The sequence below is a fragment of the Suricata suricatta genome, chromosome 13, assembly GCF_006229205.1.
Source record: "Suricata suricatta isolate VVHF042 chromosome 13, meerkat_22Aug2017_6uvM2_HiC, whole genome shotgun sequence".
Classification (NCBI taxonomy): domain Eukaryota; kingdom Metazoa; phylum Chordata; class Mammalia; order Carnivora; family Herpestidae; genus Suricata; species Suricata suricatta.
The window spans coordinates 10,798,528-10,823,051 of NC_043712.1; the positions used below are offsets into that span (position 1 = coordinate 10,798,528).

A 24,524-nucleotide genomic window follows, 5' to 3' on the forward strand; every position below is an offset into this window, starting at 1 on the left:
TGTTTCTTTACAGTGCCAGTGCATATTTCATTTATTCTTATAGCTCCACAATCAATTATAAATAGTTTTCCATTTGGTCGTGTCATGAACACTTTGCATATTTTCACATAAGCTTCCATCATTGTCATTTTCTTTACATGTCTAGCTCCTATTCCATTGTATCGATGTGTCGTCATTGACTAGATCTTTCTTCTCTTGATGGCCACTTAGCTGGCTCATAGTTTAATCCCTGAGTAGATACCACTGCAGTGAACACCTTGTGGCTGCTTGGGACAGATGCAGTTGGTGCTTGAATGAGTTAGGACCATCAGGTCAGAGGACTTTGATGAGCACGGTGACTTAGGGACTGCCAGGCGGGTGCCCAAACAGGCTGCGCTTGTTTATAGTGAATGCTGCCGGCTGTATACGAGTCGCCATTTCTGCGGCAGCCGTGCAAGACTTGCGTGTGCATTCATGGCTGTGTGTATTAACTTTGCTAATAAAATAGCCAGAAAGTGGTAATGCATGTTTGCTTTGTTTTTCTTTAATTACAGGTGACTGAAGATTTTCCGTGGGTTGACTTTCTATTTATATTTTGTTGATGTCTTTTCCCACTTATCTTACAGGACTCTTGTTTGTTTTTTTAATAAATTGGAATGAGGGCTTTTATATTGTAATAACTCTTGCTGTATGTATAATATAAACATTTTTTCATATTCTTTTTATTTTGTTTTTCTTTTTTTTTAACTTGCCAAGTAGAAGAGTTTGTATCTTTCCCTATATTTCATAAGGAAAATTCTCAAACACAGAAGGTAGAAATCATTTTACAGTAAACACCCATATAATTCCATCTAGATTTTGCCATTAACACTTGACTGTGTTTGCTTTGGCTCCTATTTATTTACCTGCCCATCCCACATGCTGTCCATCAATCCATCCTATTTTCTGATGCATTTTAAAGTAAGTCACAGACATCAGAATACATCCCCCTAAATAACTGAGCATGTATATTATTAACTGAAGTTCAGTATCTGCTTATAGTATTATTTTTCTTTTGAGGTTAAAGTTATGTACAGAAATGGACTGGGAATGGAATGGTGAACAGGTACCCCTCTGTTAGAGAGGGTAGAAAGACCTTATAGTAAGAGTTTCCCTAATGAAGGTTCTATGGATAAAACCAGTGGAGTGTTTGCATACTACTATAAGGCACCTAATAATGAAAACCTTGTGAGGCTCTTGGAGTTTTCTTTATGATTTTCATCATAACTTCGTTATTTTATGATTTCTTTGGTGGTGTTTGCCTGTCCAGAACTCACAGTTTTTCCATTGTGCCAGGCTCATAGCATATATTTGGTGATAAAAGCATGGCCCTGGCCCTCAAGGGGGAAACATCCCAGAGTAGACCTCTTGCTTTGTTTTGCATTTTATTTTAAACTAGGAGTGCAGTTCATAAGCTGAGGGCCTGAACACCCAGACTGAGTTTCTGAACTAGAGGATTGCCGCTGTGTCTTGATGAGGCCAGTTAGAAGAGAAGTACAGTTGGGGAGCACCTGGCCAGGCCAGTTGGAGGAGCATGTGACTTGCTCTCGGGGTCATGAGTTTGAGCCCCATGTTGGGTAATAAATAAAACTTTTAAAAAAGCAAAAAAGAATAGAAGTACAGTTGAAAGAGTCTAGTCCAGGGGCCCCTGGGTGACTCAGTTGGTTTGGCATCTGATTCTTGATTTCAGCTTAGGTCATGATCTCATGCTTCATGAATTTGAGCCCCGCATTGGGCTCTGTCCTGGCAGTGCAGATCCTATTTGGGATTCTCTGTCTCCCTCCTTTCTGTGCTCCTTGCCTGTTCCCTCTCTCTCAAAAATAAAGAAACATTAGAAACACCCAGTGCACCTGGGTGACTGAGTAGATTAAGCATCCGACTTCAGCTCAGGTCATGATCTCACGGTTCGTGGGTTTGAGCCCCATGTCAGGCTGTGTGTTGACAGCTCAGAGCCTGGAGCCTGCTTCTGATTTTCTCCCTCTCTCTCCCCCCTCCCCTCCCCCCCTTCTCTCTCTCTCTGACCCTTCTGCCCCCACTCCTACCGCATGCTCTGTCTCTCTGTCTCTCAAAAAATAAAAATGTAGCACATAACCAGTTACTGTTGTATTGGAGTATTAAATTTTAGTAGAACAAAAGAACAACAAAAAAGGATATCATATTGATGTAATTTAAATTCCCTATAATTCTATTTTTGAGCTCTTAATATGTGCAAGGCATTGTGCTAAGCACTTTGCATTTATTAACTCATTTAATGCTCACTATAGCAGTGTGTGGTAGGTTCTGGTATTGCCTCCTTTTTATAGATAAGGAAGAATGTACCTTCTGTATACTGTTTTGTTTAGATAAATGTAATAGGTTAAACACACAAAACTATTTCTGTTCTTTCCCAAAACTAAAATGAGCTAAAGAACAAATCAGTAAGCACAAAGAGTAGATGAAGCCGAGTTTTTTAAAAATAAGAAAATAGGGGCACCTGGATGGCTCAGTCGGTTAAGCATCCGGCTTTGGCTCAGGTCAGATCTCATGTTCGTGGGTTCGAGCCCCATGTCAGGCTCTGTGCTGACAGCTCAGAGCCTGGAGCCTGCTTCAGATTCTGTGTCTCCTTCTCTCTCTGCCCCTTTCCCTCTCATGCTCTGTCTCTCTCTGTATCAAAAATAAATAAAACATCAAAAAAAAGTTTAAAAAAAATAAGAAAATACTATTATTAGTGTTATGCCCATATTTAAAAACTAAGGTGAAATAGACAGTAAAATATGATTTACCAAAACTGAATCAAGAAAGAAATATTGAATAAGTCATTTAATGTCTAGAAATTGAGTCAGTATACAACTTTTTTTCTGAAACACTCAGCTCAGATGGTTTTACAAATAGTTTAATCAAACACCTCAAGGATCAGATCACTGCAGTCTTAGACAGACTTCTTGAGAGTGTAGATAGAAGAGCGAGTACACTCTGCCTTTTCTTGTGATAATTGTGTAATCATGACTTTCAGCCACACAAGAAAGAAAGTTTATCAGCCAGTCTCACTCAGAAACATAATAGTTTTAAAGAAAATGGTGGCAAATGTACAAAAAAATATAATCATAATCACTAAGTTGGGTTTATTCCAGAAATGTGAGGTTAATAATATTAGGAAAATCTGTTCCTAAAACTTACCATGCTAACATAATAAAAGGGAAAATTCACAGAGTCACCAGCAGACCGAGAAGCCTGATAAGGTCATGAATAGGAAGACGATGTACTTCAGATGCCATTACACTCTAAACAGTCTGTAGATTGCGTACAGGTCCATTCAAAGTCCCATTAGGATTTTACACAGCACTTGGCAAACTGATTCTAAAATTAATGCAGAAAAGTCCAAGAAAGAGCCAACACATACTTGAAGAAAAAGAATGGGTCTCGAAAGCTTGCTTTACCAGATACCAAAATTTTTTATAGACCTGTGGTAATTGAGATGCTACTGATGGCAGAGGAATACACGAATAGTCTTGATGGGACCGGACGGAGATTGCAGGAATGGGCCATGTGTGTGGGGCTCTTCATATACAACAGAAGAGGCATTGTAAAACCTGGGGGAATGGAGGGCGTTCTCAATAATTGATTGTCCACATGGGGAAGAAAAGGGAGACAATTTCTTCTACCCTATGCAAAACTGAATCTCGAATGCATCAAGGATTTAAATGTGAAAGGCAAAGTTTTAAAACTTTTAGAAGACAAAATAGAAAACTATCTGTGATCTTGGAGCAGGGAAAAATTTAACCAAATAATCCAAAAATATATTGTACAAAGGAAAAGATTAACACTGCAATGTTTGTTCATTAAAAAATATCATTCAGAGAATGAAAAGACACGCCACAATCTGGAGTTGAGATCTTTGCCCTACGTGAAACTGACAGAGGATTAACATCTGAAATGTATAAAGATCTGCTGCAGTTAAAAAGCAGAAGACAAGTCTGTAAATAGAAACATTGGCCAAAAGCACAAATAAGCATTTCACAAAAGAAAATGGCTAATAAAATATGTGGAAAATGCTCAACTACCTTAGTAATCATAGACAAGCAAATTAAAAAATGATTAACATACTAGGTTTGCAAAAATGTGATGTCTGATAAAGTCAAGTGTTCTATTGACATTGCATTGGGGAATTTATGAACTACTCTGAAAAGTATGTGGCACAACTATTTGTGCAATTCCTTCCCTGGGTAGAACTGTGTGCGTTTGTGTGCACACATGCACGTGTATGTCTGCATGTGTGCACACCTACACCTACCTACACACACTCATTGGTCACTTATAGTGGGATATATGTACAAGTATGTTTATAACAGCATTGGATCTTTTTACTTTTGTGTTTTAAACCTGGACAGAGACTGCATGACTACCAACAGAAAACTGATAAATTCTGGTATAGTCCTACAACGGAGTACTGTATCAGTAAAAAAGAACTAAACTACCAACATGATCAGGTCTCTAATACAGACTTTGGAGCAAAAGAAGCTCCTGAAGGATAGACAGTTTGATTTTATTCACATAAAATTCAAGTACGAAGAATTAAATGAGATATTGCTTAAGGATGCATCCAAACTTCATGGGGGAAAAAGAAATGATTAACACAAAATTTAGGTGGTTTCCTCAAAGGGAGTGAAACCATTATAGTCAGAAAGGCATACAAGGGACATTGAAAATATTGTTTTCTGTCTTGAGCTTGGTTGGGGAATCAGCAAACTATTCTGTAAAGGGTCCAATAGTAAATACGGCTTTGTGATCCAAACGGTCCTGTAATTACTGGATAACAACCTTATAGTTTACAGTCCGTAAACTAGTGGGTACGCCTTTGTTCCAGCAAAACTTTGTTTACAAAATAGGCAGGTCAGACTTGGCCTTCAGGCTATAGTTTGTCAACCATGAAATTAAGGTGCTGGGTTTTGGATTCTTAACTATTTTTTCTTTTAAAAGTTGATTATATGGGGGCACCTGAGTAGCTCAATCCGTTAAGCGTCAGACTTTGGCTCAGGTCATGATCTCACACTTCATGGGTTTGAACCCCAAATTGGGCTCTGTGCCGACAGCTGGGAGTTGAGCCTGCTTCAGATTCTGTGTCTCCGTCTCTCTGCCCCTCCCCTACTCACACTCTATCTCTTAAAAAGTAAGCCCTTAAAAAATGTTTTTTTAGTTGATTATATGATATACATACTTTTATATGTATATATATTTCAGCATTGTTGAAACAGACCAAGCCCTTTCATCTTGAAATGTTACAACACAGAGATAGAGACAAAGCAGCTCTTACACAAAGGTTAAGAATTAAAATTGCATGAGATTTGGCAGTGGCAGTTCTAGAACCCAGAAGATGGTGCAACAGCGTCTGGCACTTCTAGGGAGAAATGAGTTCTCACCTGGCATTCCAGACATATCTAAAGGAAGCCCCTACCATACCTGTCGACCTCCTGAGGTCTCAGTTCCTCCACCCGCCTGCTCTGTTGTGGCTACACTGTCAGTTCTCTCCAGGGCCCGCCTCTCTGCTGATCCACTTGACATATTTCAACTAGTATTTTTCATGGCACTGTTTTAAGGCACTAGGGAGACAACAGGCAAAAATCCCTGTCCTCACGAAGTGTACGTTCTAGTAGGTAGACCTTCAGTATGCTAAGTAAGTTAAATATATAGTATGGAAGCCAATGACTAGTATTGAGGAGTATAATAAAATGGGGGAGACTGAGTGGAGAGGTAAGATGGCAGACATTGCGTATTTAGGTCGATGGTCAAAGAATGTCTTATTCAGAAAGCGATGCTACAGTTTCCTTCTTGCTACCTTCAGGGAATTCCTCTAGCCTTGAGCTCCTCTCTGATGCATCTCTGTTTTCTTCTCTACTGGCCATCTTCTCTGCTGGCGAATACAGTGTAATAGCTCCCAAATCTCAAAACAAAACTTCCACATCGCCTTCATCCCATTTTTTATTCTCTCCTTTAGAACAAAATTCCTTGAGAGTTATTTCTTTTTTTTTTTTTTTCATTTTTTTTTCCATAATATTTTATTGTCAAATTGTTTTCCATACAACACCCAGTGCTCTTCCCCTCAAGTGCCCACCACCATCACCACCACCTGTCTTCCCCCCTCCACCCTCCCCCCCAACCCTCAGTTCATTCTCAGCTTTCAATAGTCTCTCAAGTTCTGCATCCCTCTCTCTCCCCAACTCTCTCTCCCTCCTCTGTTCCCCCTGGTTCTCCGTTAGGTCTCTTGAGAGTTATTTCTATTAACTGTCTAATTCTTCCCCTCCCCTCTCCCCAGCCTGCTGTTAGGTTTAGCCCCGTCCTTTCCACTGAAACCGATGACTTCATATCAAGTAAAATTGAAATGAATTAATACTTACAAAGTGTTTAGAATGGAGTCTGGCCTATAGTGTGTGCGTGAGCGTGTGCATGTGTGTGTGTGTGTGTGTGTGTGTGTGTGTGTGTGTGTGTGTGTGTGTATTTATTTATAAGAAGTTAGTAGCATCTCAAAATGGGAAGTGAAATACTGTTTAAAATTTAAAATTAGAAATAGAGATAAACACTATGTTGAATGTGAATACTAGGAATTAGGGTTAAGGACCTTTTTTCCCCCAGGTTTTTATAGTTTTTGTTTTAAGGCTATATGCATGTATCAGTTGGACTTAAACTTTTTTTTTTTTTTAACCATTGATTTTTTTAAATAACTTCTGAATTTTCCTGATTGATGGTAGAACCCTCTTTAGGAACAAGGGGATGGTTCTCCTTTTATCTCACGCGTGGTCAGCAGCATCCTGATGGGTAATTTCTCTAGGGATAAAGTGGCTGAGCAGACATCAGTTTTATCCAAGCCTTTGCACTTCTCCAACTTCAGAATTAAAAGTGTTTTTATTTTTTTAAGTTTTATTTATTTAAGTAATCTCTTTGGCCAACACGGGGCTTGAACTCATGACCCTGAGACCAAGAGTTGCCTGCTCTTCCAACTGAGCCAGCCAGGTGCCCCCATAGTTTTCTAATTATTGTCTTTTATTTTGTTAGTAGTGGCTTTTTATTGTCTGTTCAATGACTTGGGGGAATGCAAAGGTTATTTTAATAGCCTGAGGTTTCTTTTTTTTTTTTTAATGTTTGTTTATTTTTGAGAGAGGGACACAGAGTGTGAACTGGGGAGGGGTAGAGAGAGACAGACAGACAGACAGACAGAATTCGAAGCAGGCTCCGGGCTCCAAGCTGTCAGCAAAGAGCCCGACATGGGGTTTGAACTCACAAACTGTAAGATCATGACCTGAGCTGAAGTCAGATTCTTAACCAACTGAGCCCTCCAGGTGCCCCAGTAGCCTGAGGTTATTGATGGCCCTCTCCTGACAAACCAAGATGTGGCCTGTCATACCTCAGCAAGCCACGTTTTTCTCAGTTTTGTTTGAGAAGATGTAGGTTTGATCCTCCTCAGGACCATCAAGCCCCTGACAGACGAAAGCTGCCGCACGCTCCACGGTGCCGTTTTCTACACAGATGACTGTGTCGATAGAGATGAAGCCAGCAATATTTAGTTCAGAGTCAAGTAATATTCATTTCAGGCTTTTCTCGGTCAATAATGGGATATTCTGTATAAGAAAAATGTGAGTTTTTGTTCTCTTTGCTCAGTTCATGTATATTGATTGTTTTCCTTTATAAATGATGAATAGGGAAGGTTTGCCTAAATCTTGTTCTCTAATGTAAACACTTCAGGGTGATCTCTTCTGGCACAAAGGCCCCATTTTTCTTCCAGATTTTTATATCTGAATTTAACTCCTGTTGCTTTTTTTGGTAACTCTTATGGATAGCAGGTCGGTCGAAGACAAGACCTTTAGGGAGACGGTGGCCTGTAATTGCAAGAGAGTCCTTGAAGATCAGTATTATCCCCATTTTACAGAGTGGTTCATCCACTCAGAGAGATGGAGTCAGCTGACCAGGGGTAGGTCCTAGATGGGTCCTAGATGCAGGTAGGTCATTATGATGCAGTGTGGCTTCCGGAAAGGGAGCAACAGCCAGGAGGATCACACATACAAATGAATCAAATCCCCTTCAAAGTGCTTGCCTTGGGATCAGGTATGTTTATTGGGTGTCACCTCAAGCTGTTGTCAGACCCCTCCTGTGGGAACTGTCACGGGAGCCAGAGGCACAATGTTAAAGTATCCTCCCCCTGAGGGAATTTGAGAATTCTCCTTGGAGAGCCAAAGAGAGAGTCTGAGCCAAGTCAGGAGGAGAAGGTGGAGCTGGGTAGTACTGGTTTGGGTAGAAAATAAGTCCCTGGTTGTATAGTAATTAGAGGAACTTCTCGTGTAGCTTGTAAATAGTTCCAAGACTGCCAGAGAGGCGTGTTGACCGCATCGGTGGACTAAATGTGCGGGACACCCTCACTTAGATGCATACCCGGTCCCCAGTTCTCCCTCACACCCTGTTAAATTCCTTTACGCTCACCTTTTGGAACCACCTACGATGTGCCGGGCCTTGCGCCAATCCTGCGTGTACGTGCTCAGTAGTTTTTGCAGCAACCCCAGGAGCTAGTTGGTCGTCTTCTCACTTGGCAGATGAGAATGTCTGGCCCTGGGAAAGTTGCAGTGTCTTGTCCACAATGAGCAGCAGAGATGGGACGGAAACCTATTGCCTCTGATGCACATTCAGAACTTTTAATTTCCGATTTCTCGAGCACTTGCTCTGGGCCTGGCACCACACGGCACCAGGGAAGAGGAAGGCCGATACGTGAATTTCTGACTGACACCCTCGCCCACTAGAGCACTGCTCAGATTTAGCCCACTGTGTCTGCGGGCTGTTAGACTCACCCGTCCACCAGCCTCACCCCTGCCATGAGTGCGGCCCACGGTTGGTCCTTGGGCCGTATCTTACCCAACTCGCTGTGGCGTCAGGCCTCTCTTACTGCGGTTCCTCCCAGCCCCTGGGCATCTTGCCCCTAATCGCTCCTTCTATAATTTAGGGGTGGTGTAAAAAGTTTTGTAAACCAAGGATATCCAGTAAATGATGATAAAGGCATATTTACTTGCCAAAGGAAAGTATTTTATTTAATTAATTAATTTTTTTAAGGCAAGTTCTGAGGAAGGAAGCACAGTTTAGTGCAAGACCATCACCTAATTAATTGAGCCACCACATCGAGTTATTTGTGTAGTCCTTATAACTATGAAAAGAGTGGTTACTTTTCTGATAGCACCTCATTCAGGGAAGAAACCCAAATAGCTTCTCACTGTCAGTTTCTTTCTAAGTATAGGGACGTGGTGATGCTGAGTGTTGTAGGTGTGCAGGGACAGGTCCCTTCCCAACCTTGCCCAGGCTGCTCCCACCCACTCCCACTAATAGGCTCTGTTTATCTTAGCACCACCTGGTCTTGTCGCCTGAGAGGCCGGTTTGCGCACGAGGCTGCTTTTCAGATTCGGCTTCATCTTCACTCCTTTCTTGATGAGCCCTGCCTGTTCCTGACTCTGCCAGCCCGTGTCAGGGGACGGGTACCCGAATGATATGGGTAAAGCTTTCCTCGCTCTTCTGGACTAGAAATACCTAATCCTGTTTGCTTATCTGCAGCTCTGGAAGCAGAGAGGAGAGTGGCAGTGTAAGAAGGTTGGAAATACTGGACGGGAGCCAGGCCCTCTCTGCCTGCACACTCCACTCTGCATGTTCCAGCCGTAGGAACAAACTGCATTATTTTGTTTCAAACTGTGCTCAAGGGAAGCCAAGACCTTGTAACTGGAAACTTACCAAACAGAGAATTCTAAGACTAAATTTAGTGTTCTATTTAAAAAATAAAATAAATCGAACATTTTGTTTGTTCATCTTTTTTATGTTAAAAAAAGAGAGATTAACCTAGTTCACACTAACAACCTCAGAAGAATATTCAAAGAAGTGAGAAGAAAACGAATCCTCTTGGTGAAGAGGGAAATCCTTAACAAAATGTAATGAAGTGGCGTGAAATACAGACTCTGCAGCCAAACTCTCAAACAGCATAGCCTCTCTAATCTTCATCACATAAAATTTTATTGTGGCTCAGAGAATATTAAAAACTTAGAAATGAAAGGAACGTCCATTGGCAGGAAGTAAGGGAGAAAAGATTGGTATGTTTTATTTATGTGGGTTTTTCTCTGGTTTGGAAACGTAAATACAATGAACTGCTTTTTGAACTGTGTTCTTCATTTAATTATGTGTTGAGCTGTAACTAGAATGAAGAACCTGGAGATGTTATAGAGGCTACATAATATAGAGAGTATCAACAGTTTAATTTGTGACACTTTAAAAATTGTGATTTCGGGGCGCCTGGGTGCCTCAGTCGGTTCAGCATCTGACTTCGGCTCAGGTCATGATTTGGTTTGTGAGTTCGAGCCCCACGTCAGGCTCTGGGCTGACAGCTGGGAGCCTGGAGTCTGCCCGGCTCACGCTCTCCCTCTTTCTTTCTCAAAAATAAACAAACATTAAAAGATAAAATTGCTGTGACTCAACCAGCCCTGGTGTCCCTCACTAGTTCTTGCTCTACTTTTTCTGCTAATGTTCCCATTGCTTCAATAAGCATCAGGCACCTGCTTTAGACAAGACACAGGGTTCAGATTGCTAGTGATTCCCAAATGCTCATCCATGGATTGTTTGTGTTAGAATGACCCAGAGTACTTGTTAAAAATTCAGTTTGTTGGCCACCATCTCCAGACATTCTGGTTCACAAGGTCTAGCATGAAATCACAAAAGGCCTATTTTTTCAGGGTCCTGAAATGATTGATACCCAGCCAGATTCAGAAACAGTGAATAAACTATTCTCTAAGACAAAAACAATATTTTTTACTTTGATTACTGTTATTTTGCCTCATTAGACTAATTTTCACTTTGAGACTTAAATAATGGAGGCTGATTAAATTTGTTTAGAAGACATGAGAACAGACCAGCATTGAAGCATTCTGTGTTTCCATGTTTCCCTTTAGGAGAGCTTTGATTTTGGCACTAGCTGGTCTAGGAGAGGACAGAGCTAAGTATAATCTATTTAAGCTGTCAGCAGTGTTGGTTGCTGATGCATTCCACGGTTATCATTTGGGGTGCATGTGTATAAGAGCCATAGAGAGGTGATACTTCATTTCAGCCATTGCATTGAGAGCACAGCAGAGAATTTTATTTATTATTTTAGTGGTGTGGTCAGTTTGTGAAATAGTATATTCTTTAGGTTATAGGACTGATTATAGCTTATTTTTTTATTATGTCTCATATGGATCAAATCTCTGCCAAAAAGCACTAATGGGTAATATATTCAAGTCACCGATATCTTAATATGCTGGAAAAGCCCTAACTGGCACCCATGTTGGCAGAAGTCATATTGATGTTGTTAAAGAAATTTGAGTACCTACTGGGTGCTAAGTCAGCAAGAGCAAGAAGTCCTGATTTCCTGTGGTGTCTGTAGGCCGAAAGTGTGGTCACTTTGAGCTAGAGCGTGATGTGAGATTAGGCTGTGCCGTTGGGTTGCTACAGATCTTATGAAAACTCACATTTTTTCTCTTTTGCTATCTTGATAGCTGTGTAGTCTGCCAGCTATATGATTCAGCCAGTGCGCTGGGGATCTTTTCCCGAGAAAAAGGACAAGCAGGGCTGGATGAGAGAGTAACAGACTTCAAGTCAGGATCGTGTTGTTCAGTTCCTACCTGTATGTATACTTCATCCTGCCTAGCCATCTGGTCTTGGGAAACATACTTGATTTTTCTGAATCTTTCTGTCCTTTTCTTTAAAAATGGAGGTAGTATTGGAGCACCTAGGTGGCCCATTCAGTTGAACAACAGCTCTCTATCTTGGCCCAGGTCATGATCTCATGGTTTTGTGGGTTTGAGCCCCACATCAGGCTATGTGCACTGACCACACGGACAAAGCCTGCTTGGGAGTCTCCTTCTCTCCCTCTGTCTTTACCCTTGCCCCCACACTGAGCTCTCTCTGTCTCTCTCAAAAAAAAAATAAACTTTAAAAAAATAAAATGAAATAAAAATGGGAACTGTATTAGTACCCACCTTAGGGTTGTTGGAAGAATTCAGTGGTCATAGATATGAAATCGTGTTGCCCAGTGTTAGGTACGTACTGCCCAGTCAGCATTAGTAAGTGGGCTCCAAAGGGCAGCAAACCCTAATTTGACTTTTAGAAGTAAAGAGGGCTGTAGAGATCCTGGAAGTGTTCTGAAGATTTAATTTGGATAAACGGTGATAGTAGATGTTGAATGAATCTAGGCAACAGAGGATAGTCATGGCAACTCATGAGGTTTTCCGTATCCACCCACTTCTCATTAGTCACTTAGTCATTGACTAAATTGTCATTTCTTGTTCCAAGTCTTCACAGTCATGACTACTTAGAGATTGAGTGGCCTAAAACGTTGCTGTGTTTACTTGACCCACTGTTACCACATGACCAGGTTCCCAGGGAGAGGACTAGCAGCTTCCTGTCTTCATCCTTCCAGGCTCTCTGATTCTCTGATTCCTGCCCCCCCCCCCCCAAGCAGGCCTGATTCTTGCCCCAGGCAGAATTAATGATTCCTTTTTCATAGGCTAACACCCTTGAACCTCTATTATAGCACCTCTTTCATAATGCCTTTGTGTTGAAGTTGATTGTTTGCATTTTGATCTTTCTCTCTCTATTTTGAATTGCTTGAGGGCATGGCTTGTACACATAGTGGATTCTCAGTAATTGTCAGATTAATACAGATCCTAGCACAGAGGCAGTTTCCTGTGAACTAAGAGCATGGACTCCAGAGCTAGACTCCCTAAGTTCATATTCTAGCTCTGGCACTAGCTTTGTGACCTTGCACAAGGTCCTTAAATATGTAGTCACCTCAGTTTTCTCATCTGTAAAGTGGAGATACTAGTGCTACCTACCTTACAGGGGTATTATGAAGATTAGATGAATATACAGAAGCACTTAGAACAGTGCTTGGCAGTAGTAAATACAAAGGAAGTGGTCCTGGTGGTGGCGACTCTAATATAGCTTCAATCTACTTGAGTTTACTAGTACCTTCTAAGGTTGGGTTTGTCTGAAAAAAATGCTGCAGGGGAGATTCTCCCCACCCCCATGCCATCAAATCTAGTAACTCCTACCACCTGAGGTTTCCTCAGTTTCTTGAATAGATAGATCCCTGAGAGATGCGTATTCATGATCCTGTGTTCAATTACACCATCTTGCTTTTTTTAAAAAATGGGATCCTTTTTTAGAGCAGTAGTGTAAGTTAGCTACACATAAATGAAGATCTTAGGAATATTTTCAAAGAACTGTTAATTTCCACTTAGACAAGAACTGAGGTGGCAGATTTCGTTTTGACTGCCAGCTTGGATCTGTTGGCAATGGCCGCATGGTTGGAGGAATCTCCAGGCCATGGCCTGACGCCATAGCTAGTAATGTCCGTCAGGCACAGAATGGAAGACAGCAGCTTGCTGTCCCTGTATTTAAATGAATTATCAATCCCCATGTAACTTTGCCTTTTTCACTTATACTTTCCTCACTCTTGGTGCTCTGGGCCTGTTGACATAAGAGATTGCCACACCATAGCTTCTGCCCCTGCTTTGGAAGCTAGAGCTTTTCTCTGGCAGTTTTAGTTGCTTTGATATTTTGAAATGTCAAATCTTGACCCAAAAGATTATTGCCCTGGCTAATAACTTACTCTAATTACTTTACCTAGTAGATAGCTTTAAGGGGGGGGGTGGAGAGGGAGAAATAGGTGAGCAGGGCATCGCCTGAGAAAGTTTCCCCTTGACTGGATGAGCTTGCTGTTAGAGGAAGGCACTCTGTGTGACTCCATGTTGGTCTGTTGGATTTTTCTTTTTTCCTTTCCTTTTCCCAGAGGATAGTGGAGAAACAAGAGGTAGGATGCGTTCCATCCAACTAAAAGAGAAACTACTGGAAGAAAGATTGTCTCCACCCCCTGCAAGAAAAATAATAATAAATAAAGAAGCATTACATTTTGGCTTCTAAGAAAAGCAGGACATTGTTTGCTCTTTTCCTTCTTTCCGCACACATGTCTGGCATCTGCCTAGACCAGCTGAAGGTCTTTGATTTCTGAGGCTTTATAAATTGTGTTTCTGTTAAAGCATCTTTCATAGTGTCTTAAAAGCCAACTCTTCCCTCACTAAATATAGTAAACACAATTTGATCATAGCTGAACCGTTTATAATTAAAGGTTTTTCTTATACCCTTGGAAGGGTTGAGTAGATTAACTTTCATAGTCTCTGTGAAAAAACTTTTTGTTGATTTTGTAGTGGCTTTTCTATTTGAGAATAAGTGAAAATCAAAACCAAACAAAATCAACAACACTGTTTGATCCATGGCACCATTTATTTCCTGATGACTGCAAAGATGGTTTAAAATTAAACCGAAGAATCTAGTGCTCAAACTGAGAGAGCTAACAACTACTATGAGACACACAACATTTTCTGCAACTGTCCTACTTCGGATGGTTCTTGGTTGACATGAATGGGCCTAAAAATGACCTGTCTAAAGTTAGAAATCTGGTATTCTTTCTATACTCTTTGTTTGTTTGTGTTTGTTTTTATCAACTTCCTGTTGTTTGGCTTCGGAGGGGGAAATCCAGATGCTACCTCTGACTAACCTTGTGATGAAGCAGGTGTCATTTTGATCTTCCCTGAGTTCTAGGCTGTGAAGAATGACTGTGGCAATCTGATTGTCTCTCTGTCAGTCTTTGAAATTCAGTATCTCAATACCTTTTAGAGATGTGCAGCTTCAGTTGTGATCTTTTAAGCAATTGCAATTTGTTAAATGTCTGGTAATCTTGCCTGCCATTCCTCATGATGTTTAGCTGAAGGCATTCTAACATTCCCCATTTGTTCAGCACCTGCTCTGTGTCCAGCATAGGAAGAGATGAGGAAGGGAAATCCAGTGTGGTCTCTGCCCTTGAGGAGCTCAACATCTTTAGTTTCACGCCCCTGGTCTCCTAAGATCATCTACCTCTGAGATATCCAGAGTGTTGGGGGTCAAGTGCAGAGGAAGGCCCTGCCCTCCACAGTCAGGTGAGAAGGCCACAGTGGTTCTGAGGTAGCACATGAATTCCAGGTGTACCCCTATAACTGTAGACACAAACAAGCAAGACTAGCTTTGAGTCGGACACTGTTAACTTACGCTTAGTCAGTCTAGCTGAGGAAGGTGACCTGGGGCAAGGGGGACACATCCTTCACATCAAAGGATGGCAATTCCTCTAGATCAGAAATTGTCAAAGCTGCAAGAGGGCGTGGAGACTCCAAAGTCCAAGTCCTCATTTTCCATATAGGTGAAATTGAGACCCATGAGAGGAAGCAGCTTGCTCAGATCAAAAAGAGTGAATGGAAGCTCCATGAAAGTATATGAAAGGGAACATGACAGAAAGCCAGGCTCTCAAATAGATGTGTCTGATTGGGGTATAAGCCTTTCCATTTGGCCAACAACTATTATGCCACTGCCTAGAATTCCCAGTGGATTGAAGACAGTATAACACTTTAGTTAAGTGTAACTAATCCCCAGAAAACTTTCAGATCTGTGTTTGTTTTAGGAATGATTATTTTCTGTTAATTGGCATTTTACCCTAGATGATTTGGTCATCTAACAGCAAGGCAGATGTATTTCTACATAATTTGGCCATACTGACAGGGACATTATCTCACCTACTTCAGAATCCTCAGCATGGTGTATAGACACAGGGTAGACACACAAAATTTTTTTTAGTTCACTTACATGTTGTAGAAACACAGTGGCCATTATATTCTGACAGACCTGGATGTGGGTCCCAGTTCTGTCGCTTATGAGCTGTGTGGCTTTGGGCAAGTTATTTCACCTTTGAGGCTGTTTCCGTGTCTGTGAAATGTGGTGATGAGTGTATATGTATACAAACTTGCACACTTCTAAATACTTTGCGGTATCTTAAAACCCCCAACATAGTACCTGGCACGTATACTGTTGGTATTCCTTTTTGTTTGTTTGTTTTTTTAATGGGAGAGTCTTACTTTTATTTCATGTTAAAGTGCCAAGCTGCCATTAGGAATCCTTATACACACACACACACAAACACACACACACACACGCACGCACGCACACATACGTACATACACACACACTCTTTGTGAGTTTTCCAGCTATATCATTGATCACTCTCCATGTCCTATCCCTATTACCTTCTTTCTTTCTCTTCCTTTGCCTCAAAGAAAACTAATGGAGCCATATAGAAAGCTCCAAGATAGAACTGACCTTGTGCACCTTTAATTGAGGACAGAGTTTACTAAAAGTGCGTCTAGGAACCCACCAGTGGTTTACTTTACAATCTGTGTCCTGGCTAGACTGGCTGTTGGCTGTATAATTTGTCTAGTTTTGTCTGGAGTCTTAGACTATTCAGCTGCTTCAGGGCAAAATCTTTTGGGGTGTCATTAAATGGGATTGATAATTGGCTTCTGATGAATATTCATTGTGACTAATGACTTTGGGCAAATTTTACACATACTATCTTTCTATTCTCCCACTGAGTGAGATTTTGATAGGATCATTTTCTTCAACTTGCACTTCAATTAAATATTCACAATGCCCCTTTGTTGCCTATAATCCAAACTGTATACTTCCATTACTTTAAAATTTTGTATTCTGTAAGGAATGAGCATAGGCTTTTAGGAGCCTTATTTTTAAACATGGAGTTGGCCTTAGAGGTGTTTTTAAAATAAGTGGCTGATGATAATTGATGGGATACAGTGTTATTTCTGATGAAGCTCAGATAAATCCTAACACTTTGCTTGTGGTTGACTCACCACTATTCCTAAGTACTGATGTACATTGTTTTGCCACTCAGTGTTTTGGAAGAGAGTCAAATAATTCTCTTGTTTGTTTGTTTTCTTAGTGAGTAAATGCATTTTACTTCAATTGCAGAGATTTGGCCTTTAGAAAACTCCAAATGAAGATGATGATCAAGCACCTTAAAAGTTTGATTTTTATGAGAGAGAGGTATTTTTAAAATCTTGGCGTTTAGCTTTTAGGCTTTTTTTTCTTTCTTTCTTTCTTTTTTTTTTTTTTTGAGGAAAAGGAGACATGAAAAGAACATTGTCTGGAGATAAGATCTCTGCCACTTTATTGCTTGAAATAGGATTTTGACTCAAACCAATTTAAGCTAAAGAGAGTCAGGGAATCAAGTTCTGTCTCAAACAGGAACATTCTATTGAATGACTTTTTCAAAGAGAATTACAAATGACTTCGTATGATGAGAATATCTTATACTTGTATGTCACCTTATAGATTTTAAAGTGCTTTTGCTTTTTTATTTGATGTGTTGTAGAGTTATAGACCTGTTGTTGAATGAATGAATGAATGAATGAATGAATTCATTGACATGATTTCCCAAAAGTGGCATATTTGTGTCCCTAGGCTTGCCATTATTGTTTTGGAATTTGAGTCAGATACCCCACTCTGTGAGACTCGTGGAAATGTTGGTCCAGTAGTTAAAAGTCAGGCCACATCTTTATATTGTGAATATATTTTAAGTAGGATTTTTTTTAATTTATGGACTTAGTAGATGGCATTAACTTCCACCTACATCTGTGCTGTGCCACTGAGAACATGGGGAGGAAGAGAGACGTGGTCTTTCTATACTTTACAGTGAGAGGACAAACATGCAGAGAGGTCTAGTCCCCTTTACACTGGGGGGTTATGCCCATGAGAGCCATGCAGAGAAAGTAGTGCTTTCACAGAGACCCAGAAGAGGAGGGGTTTGCTAGGTTTGCTAGGGGCACAGGCCCAGGAAAGGAGTACGTAGCTACTCCTAAGTCTGAAATGATTTATTCAAAGGATAAACTTGGAGAAGGCAGTAAAGACCATGGAGATGCTGTTCCACAGGTAGATTGGAAGCTGACAGAGACATGCCTGGTCCAGACGTGCCCCCAAAGACTTCGAGTAGAACGTTACATGACTGGACCTGCATTTTAGGATGAGTACTTTGGCAACTAGTTAAAGGATGGACAGGAAGAGCGGGGGCCCCGAGCCAGGGACCCTCCAGCCTGACTTCAGGGTGCAGTTGGAGTGAAGTTTGTTCATTTTCCACTCATATAACCCCAGCAAGGGTTTTTCATTTCTTCTAACCCTGAAGAGATTAGTCATGTAAAATGTGACAGCCTCCTTTATATGGAATCCTACTGAAATGGGTTGAGAGGGAATGGATTAAACCTACAAGTCTTGGCAGAGTCGCTGGGAACAGCTCGTGAGAGCTTGCTGGATCAGCTCCTGTTCATGACATGTACCTGATTTAAAGAACAGGGTCTGGAGGGAAAAGGAGGGGGGAAGAAAGTAGCGGCCCTGGATTTAATACACAGCTCTCACAACTGGGAAACATCAGCAGAATATCCAATTTAAAGCTGTTCATGTTACACTAACCTCTGGGATTCTTTTAACTGGGCCTTGGCACGTCACTCTTTCGCCACGTAAATGTCCTTCTGTCAGCAAAGGCCAGTTAACAGCTTCCAAAAGAAGCAAAGTCCTCATGGGAGCAGGCTTCCCAGAAACCAAAGAAACACTAAAGAAAAAAGGCAGAAAGAAACATGTGTTGTTGGCTTTTGTCACTTCATAGCCATATTTCCAAAGGTGTTGGGTTTTTTTCCTTCTATATTGAATTTTGTAGCAATTTTATTTCATTATATCTTTGTCCCTAATTTTTAATTCTATTAAATCCTGATATGATGTGTCTAGCTCTTAAGAAAAAGAAGGAATACATCAAAAGAAGAGGGAGAGGAAGGATTAGTCAATAAACAGTGTTGGGGCAATTGATTAACTATGTGGAAAAAATAAATTCTCACCTCCATCCTTAAACCTAAATTAATTCCAGATGGATCAAAGAGTTAAATACTGGGGAAGAATTTGGAGGACTTTCTTAGTATAATAGCAGTAGAAACCATCATGAAGGAAAAGATTTGTCTGTGAAATTATTTAAACCTTCTCTTCCCCCAGAAAGGCAAAGGAAATTACAGGATAAATTATTTTCAGGAACGTTACAAACGATTAGTATCCTTTGTATATCCAATGTTTGCTTGTAAATTACTTTTTCAAAATACTAATACTCATTAGTGGACAGGCCATTTACCTAAGAAATATTACCAAGAAACAACAAGATGTTAAGCCTTAGTCGTGATCAGAAGAATAAGAAGAAAATCCTGATAGATATGCTTTCAAAGCTACTAACTTGATTACAGTTTTTAGTGCTGGTGAAGTATGGAGAGAACATTCTAGTACATGGTTGGGGGGGCGGCAGGTGGTGCAAAGAGCCTTCGTCCTTTATTTATTATAATAATACATTTATTATATTTATATTATAGTTATTAGGTGCCTTAAAATATTTATAACCTTTGTCCTTGAATCCTATATCTAGGAACCATTTATGAAAAGTATTGACACGGGGCACCTGGGTGGCTCAGCCTAGCTCAAGAGCGTATGAGTCTTGAGTCCACTCAGGTCACGATCTCATGTGTTCCTGGGATTGAGCCCGGCATCAGGCTCTGCACTAACAGCATGGAGCCTGCTTGGGATTCTCTCTCTCCCTGTCTCTTTCTGCCCCTCCCCTGCTCATGCTGTCTCTCTCTCAAATAAACAAATTTTTAAAAAAGTATTGACATGATTATATAACGTAATGGTGGGAGAGTAGTTAAATATAGCATGGGAAATGCACTGTCATTAGAAGATATGTTTTCTAAGAATATTTGAGGATATGGGAAAATGCCGCCAGCAAATAAACATAAAAAAAGGCAAATGAACCCTGTATTTACAGTAATCCTAATTTTATTAGAAAAGTGAAAAGAAGTGCGTGTGTGTGTAATGCCCCAAAATGTCAAGTTATTTTCAGATGGTGAAGACTTTTATTTTCTTGTATCCCTTTTTTTCCATTTTCTAAAATTTTTACTGTTGTGCATCAGTTTCACAATCAGGGCAGGTGCAGGGGGCGGGAGAAGGTTTCTTTTGAAAAGCAAGCTCTTACTAAATTTGAATTCACATGATTGAGTTAACTTATAATTTTAAATATGTCAAAAATATGTATTTAATTTTATTGCTCAACCCCAGTGACAGCATCTCTTTACTTTGATTTTTTAAAAAATGTTTGAGGTTGGTAAGAATATGAACGGATGAGCGGGGGAGGGGGACAGAGGATCTGAACCGGGCTCTGCGGGGCTCAAACTGGCAAACCAGGAGACCATGACCTTGAGCTGAAGTCGGATTCTTAACCGACTGAGCCACCCGGGGGCCCCCTCACTGTGATTTTTCAGCTCTGATTCTTTGATGTGCTTCCGTTGCAGCTGACTGCCTGCATCCACGGGTCGGCCGCGATGCTCTACCCCATGTTCTGGCAGCACGTGTACATCCCCGTCCTGCCCCCACACCTGTTGGACTACTGCTGGTAAGGCCGCCCCTCCCCCGGCCCCGATGCGGGTGCTAGGTCCGTGACTTGTAACGCAGCTGGTGACTAGAGCAAAAATACTAACTTCAAAATGACATGGGTTGTAGACCACGCGATTACATGGCCCTTTTGTTTCCAAACTGCTCTCATCTGTGTCCTGGCATTCTTAAAAGTTCGAGGCAGTAGATCATTACTTTTTCCCATTTCTCACTTTGGAGAAACCAAAGCACCACATAGTGTTGTAATTTCTTTCCCCCCCCCCATGATGGATTGGGGACTGGCAAGAACAGTGGAGGTCCGCAAGGTCTTCAAGTTTCAGCCAGACCCTGGCACGTTCTGTAGGACTCGCTCTCAGCTGTGGTTTGGGAGCACCAGCCAGACTTCAAAACCCTCTGCAGTTTGTTGACAGGAATTTCAGTGTTCCGGCAAGTATGTTTTAGTGGAAGGAAGGCAGGCGGCTTTAGGGTCAGCTCTGCCACCTTGGGCAAGTCGCTTAGCGTAAGACTTTGTTTCCTCACCTGCAAAATGAAGTTATGCCGTACATAAATATATAAAGATAAATGACAGAGCAGATTAAGGGGCATGACATAGAGAAGCTGACTCATGGTAGGTGCTCGCAGAGTGTTTCTGCAGATACATTGTCACTATCTGTCCTCCACACATCACCAAAAACGAGTGTCTGTGTAACTGATTTGGATCTCTTTTTCTTCTGAATAATGTCTTTCTCCAGTGTAATGTTATTAAAGACATTGTCTCCAGACAGCTCAAGTCAGCAGACATTGACAAGGGAGCACTGTGCATGTATAGGAAAGGGTACTGCCTGCCAGGAATTAAGAGTTTCAGGAGGAAGAGACCCATTGGGGGGGGGTGTCACAGCCCTGTCACTTAAGAACAGATGATTTAGGGGGCATCTGGGTGGCTCAGTTGGTTGAGCATCTGACTTCAGCCCAGGTCATAACCTCACGGTTTGCAAGTTCAAGCCTGCATCAGGCTTTCTGATGTCAGCGCAGAGCCTGCTTTGGATCCTCTGTATCCCTCCATCCCCTCTCTGCCCCTCCTCTGCTCATTCCTCTACCCCCTCTTTCCCATAAATAAACATTAAAAAAAAAAACAACCCAGGTGATTTAGGACATTTACCATCAGTTCAGATTGAGTCCAGTTTAGTCATAATTTTTGCTGGGTTCTTCCAGCCCATTTTGCAATCCTGTCATTGAAAAGGTTCACCGAGGTAGCCAAGTTGTCCTGGGAGCTTAAAGGTGTTCTGCAGTACTCGTGATTTGAATGTGTGGTGTTGACTCTCATCCCAGGAAACCATGTGTACAACCAAGATGTAGCTCAGGGCCATCAAGTAAAAATCAGCCCCCCCTCTCCAGGGCAGTGCATAGCACTGAGTATCTTCCATATCTAGGTAGGTGTTCTTCTCTCTGCCTTTTTCCCACCTCTTAAGAAATTAAGGGACTGTTCCTCTGCTTAGACTTGGTGCTTCCTTTTGAGCTTCTAAACCGACTGTCTTGGTTTTTCCATTCAGCCATGTATCTCAAAGGAGAGGACTGTGTTTGCTACCTAGCAGTTTGTTGTTTGAATGAAAGATTGGGGGTGCTGAGTGGGGGAGCACACTGATGCTCTGAAAGGAAGGAGGGAGGGGAAGTGAGAGGGGGAAAGAGGACAAGACATGCAGCCAGGGAAGATGGAGGAGGACGGTGAGGGGAGTAGATGGAAAAGGTAGAAAGGGGATGGATGTTCCCTAAGACGGACTCACGCAGTTCCCAGAACTGTGCAGAGAAAAATGCTTTGTCACTTCCAGTCATAACAATAGCTGCCATTGTTGAACATCTCCTGTGCCCCAGTCTGTGATGCCACTTAATTCTTCTAGCAACCGCGTAAGACAGGTATCATTAGCTCCATTTCACAGATAGGGAAATCAAGGCCCCAGGAGGTTTAGTAACTTGCTCCAATATAGATATCATATACTGTATGATTCCATTTTTATAAAAACATTATCATGTGTACATATAAAGCACAAAAATGTGTGTGTATGCATATGTTGATGTATATATGTGGATATATGTAGACACACACAGATACAGGAAGAAGTCAGAGGCCATATATCACAGTGTTAGCAGGGATTGGTGAGGGGAAGGAGGGAGAGGAATTCTGCATGATTTTTATTTTATTTTATTCTGTTTCTACAATGAAAAAGTATGGTCCATAGCTAACAAGTTTCCCTTTAAGAAAGTCATTTATTCTAGCCAGTTGTTGTTTCCAGCCCTCCATTCTTGTTTGCTTAAAGGATTTATCAGCTATTTTGCCCTTTCCTGGGGAAAATGAGCCGAGATCCTCTTTCCAACTTCCTCTCTAATGCCAGCCCTCTCACGAGTGCGGTGACACTGGCTGGTCTTCCTTCAGAGGGAACACTTGACAATGAAGACCATTAAGCCCCTGTCACTTCAAACTTGCGCTCCAAAAAATCAAAGTGAAGACTCGTATTTTTCAGAGCCCGAGTGGGTTTTCTGATTAGGCTCCTTCTTGGAGGTTTCTTTGTTGTGTGATCGCAGTCCCTCTCCTCGTCTCTTGTTTTCACAAAAGAACTTTTTTTGACATTTGACCAGAGGATGATTACAGGCCAGTGGGGATTAGTATCTATTTATTAACACCAAGGTGTAAGAATGATGAAATAAAAGACCCCAAGAGTAAAAACACACCCTCCATTCAAGGTTTGATTTGATCACCTTCAGCCTGCTACCAACTGCTTTGGTCAGAAACTACAAATGTCCTGAAATTTGAGTCAATGCTAATAACTTTATTCTATTGTGCTCGGTGACTTTCACCACTGTTGAGTTTAATCCTTGGTGGTAAGAGCCAGCAGGGATAACTAGCATTTTAAGGAAAGTGCTAGGAGCTTGAAACATGTAAATTTGAAGGAGGTTTGTTCCTCTGCAGATGATTTAAATGTTAAGTACGTCCCCATGCAGGGGATACACGAAATGGAATCTGAAAACTATTATCTCCTGTAGAAATGAACTCTCAATTTACTCACTGCACAGGAAGGGCAGATTCTAGTCATTTTCACTGCCAGCAGGTGCCCTTTCTATGCATAATAGACTTCGAAAGTGTAATTAACACATGAGGACCACTGCTGCCAGTTTTTCTTCAGGTACATGCTGCTCGGGGTTTTCAGGACAACAGTGTAGGCTGTAAGAGCTTTTTACATTGCACTTAAAGATGAGGTGTTCATTGACTTCTGGACAAAGACATGTTAAATTAGGCTGAGTCCAGATCCTGCTGTTGGTATCACAAGTCACGGTGCTTGGGCCTAGAGACCCCAAGAGCTCTAATGTGGCCTTGTGTAGAACGGAGGCCAGAGGACCAAAGCCCTGAGATGCGGTGAATGCGTGGAAAGTATGACGCTGAAATCCCCGCAATTATGTGGAAGACTCTAATTGCACATTCACAAATACAGCAACCAATTATCTGAGTTAACTTTAATTAGAGGTATAATCACAGATTTTAATTATCTGAATAAATCAGTTTAGTACAAATGGTCTGCCCTAAATATTTCCCATATTAAATTTCTCAACTCCCTTCTCATTTTTGGAGAGGGTGGTAGAGAAAATGCTGGAGCTTTGGATTCAGACAGACCTGGGTTCAAATCTTAGTTTCATCTCTTACTAGCTGTATCACCATTAAAAATCTATTTTATCTCTCTGATCTGCAATACCTTTTCCCTCAAAGTGGGTTTAATTTAATTTACCTACTTTGAAGAGCGGCTTTAGGGATTAGAAATGTTGGTCATCAGGTGGTATGTGGGCCATTTAGTAAACTGTGGTTATTCTTACCATGGTTATTATGAACACGGGACTTGGGTTTTGGTTTCCAGAAGGTTTAACGCACATCAAACACTCTTGCTTCTGCTGCTTTGTGAGCTCAGGGGAAAACTTTGTAATTCATCTTTTCTTTTTACCCCTCAGATTGTTTTTATTTTGATTTTTTTTTTATTTAACTTGAGTTATTGTATGGTTGTTTTCATTTGCAGCTGTGGCATAAGAATGAAAAGAAAAGAAACAAAAGCAGATGGCAGAGAAAACGAAAGGAGTAAGACATTTCCAGCCCTTATGAATATTTAAAAACATGT

At 41.2% G+C, this 24,524-nt stretch overlaps 1 protein-coding gene across 3 annotated transcripts in view; it reads left to right on the top strand.

The window, feature by feature from the left end:
* The window catches only part of DENND1A (DENN domain containing 1A), a 452,638-nt gene that overhangs the window by 220,628 nt on the left and 207,486 nt on the right, over window positions 1-24,524 (top strand). For all 3 annotated transcript variants that reach the window (XM_029920022.1, XM_029920020.1, XM_029920021.1), the window contains one exon: window positions 20,292-20,392. In XM_029920022.1, the coding sequence (XP_029775882.1) occupies window positions 20,292-20,392 (101 nt within the window). The remainder of the gene's footprint in view (window positions 1-20,291; window positions 20,393-24,524) is intronic.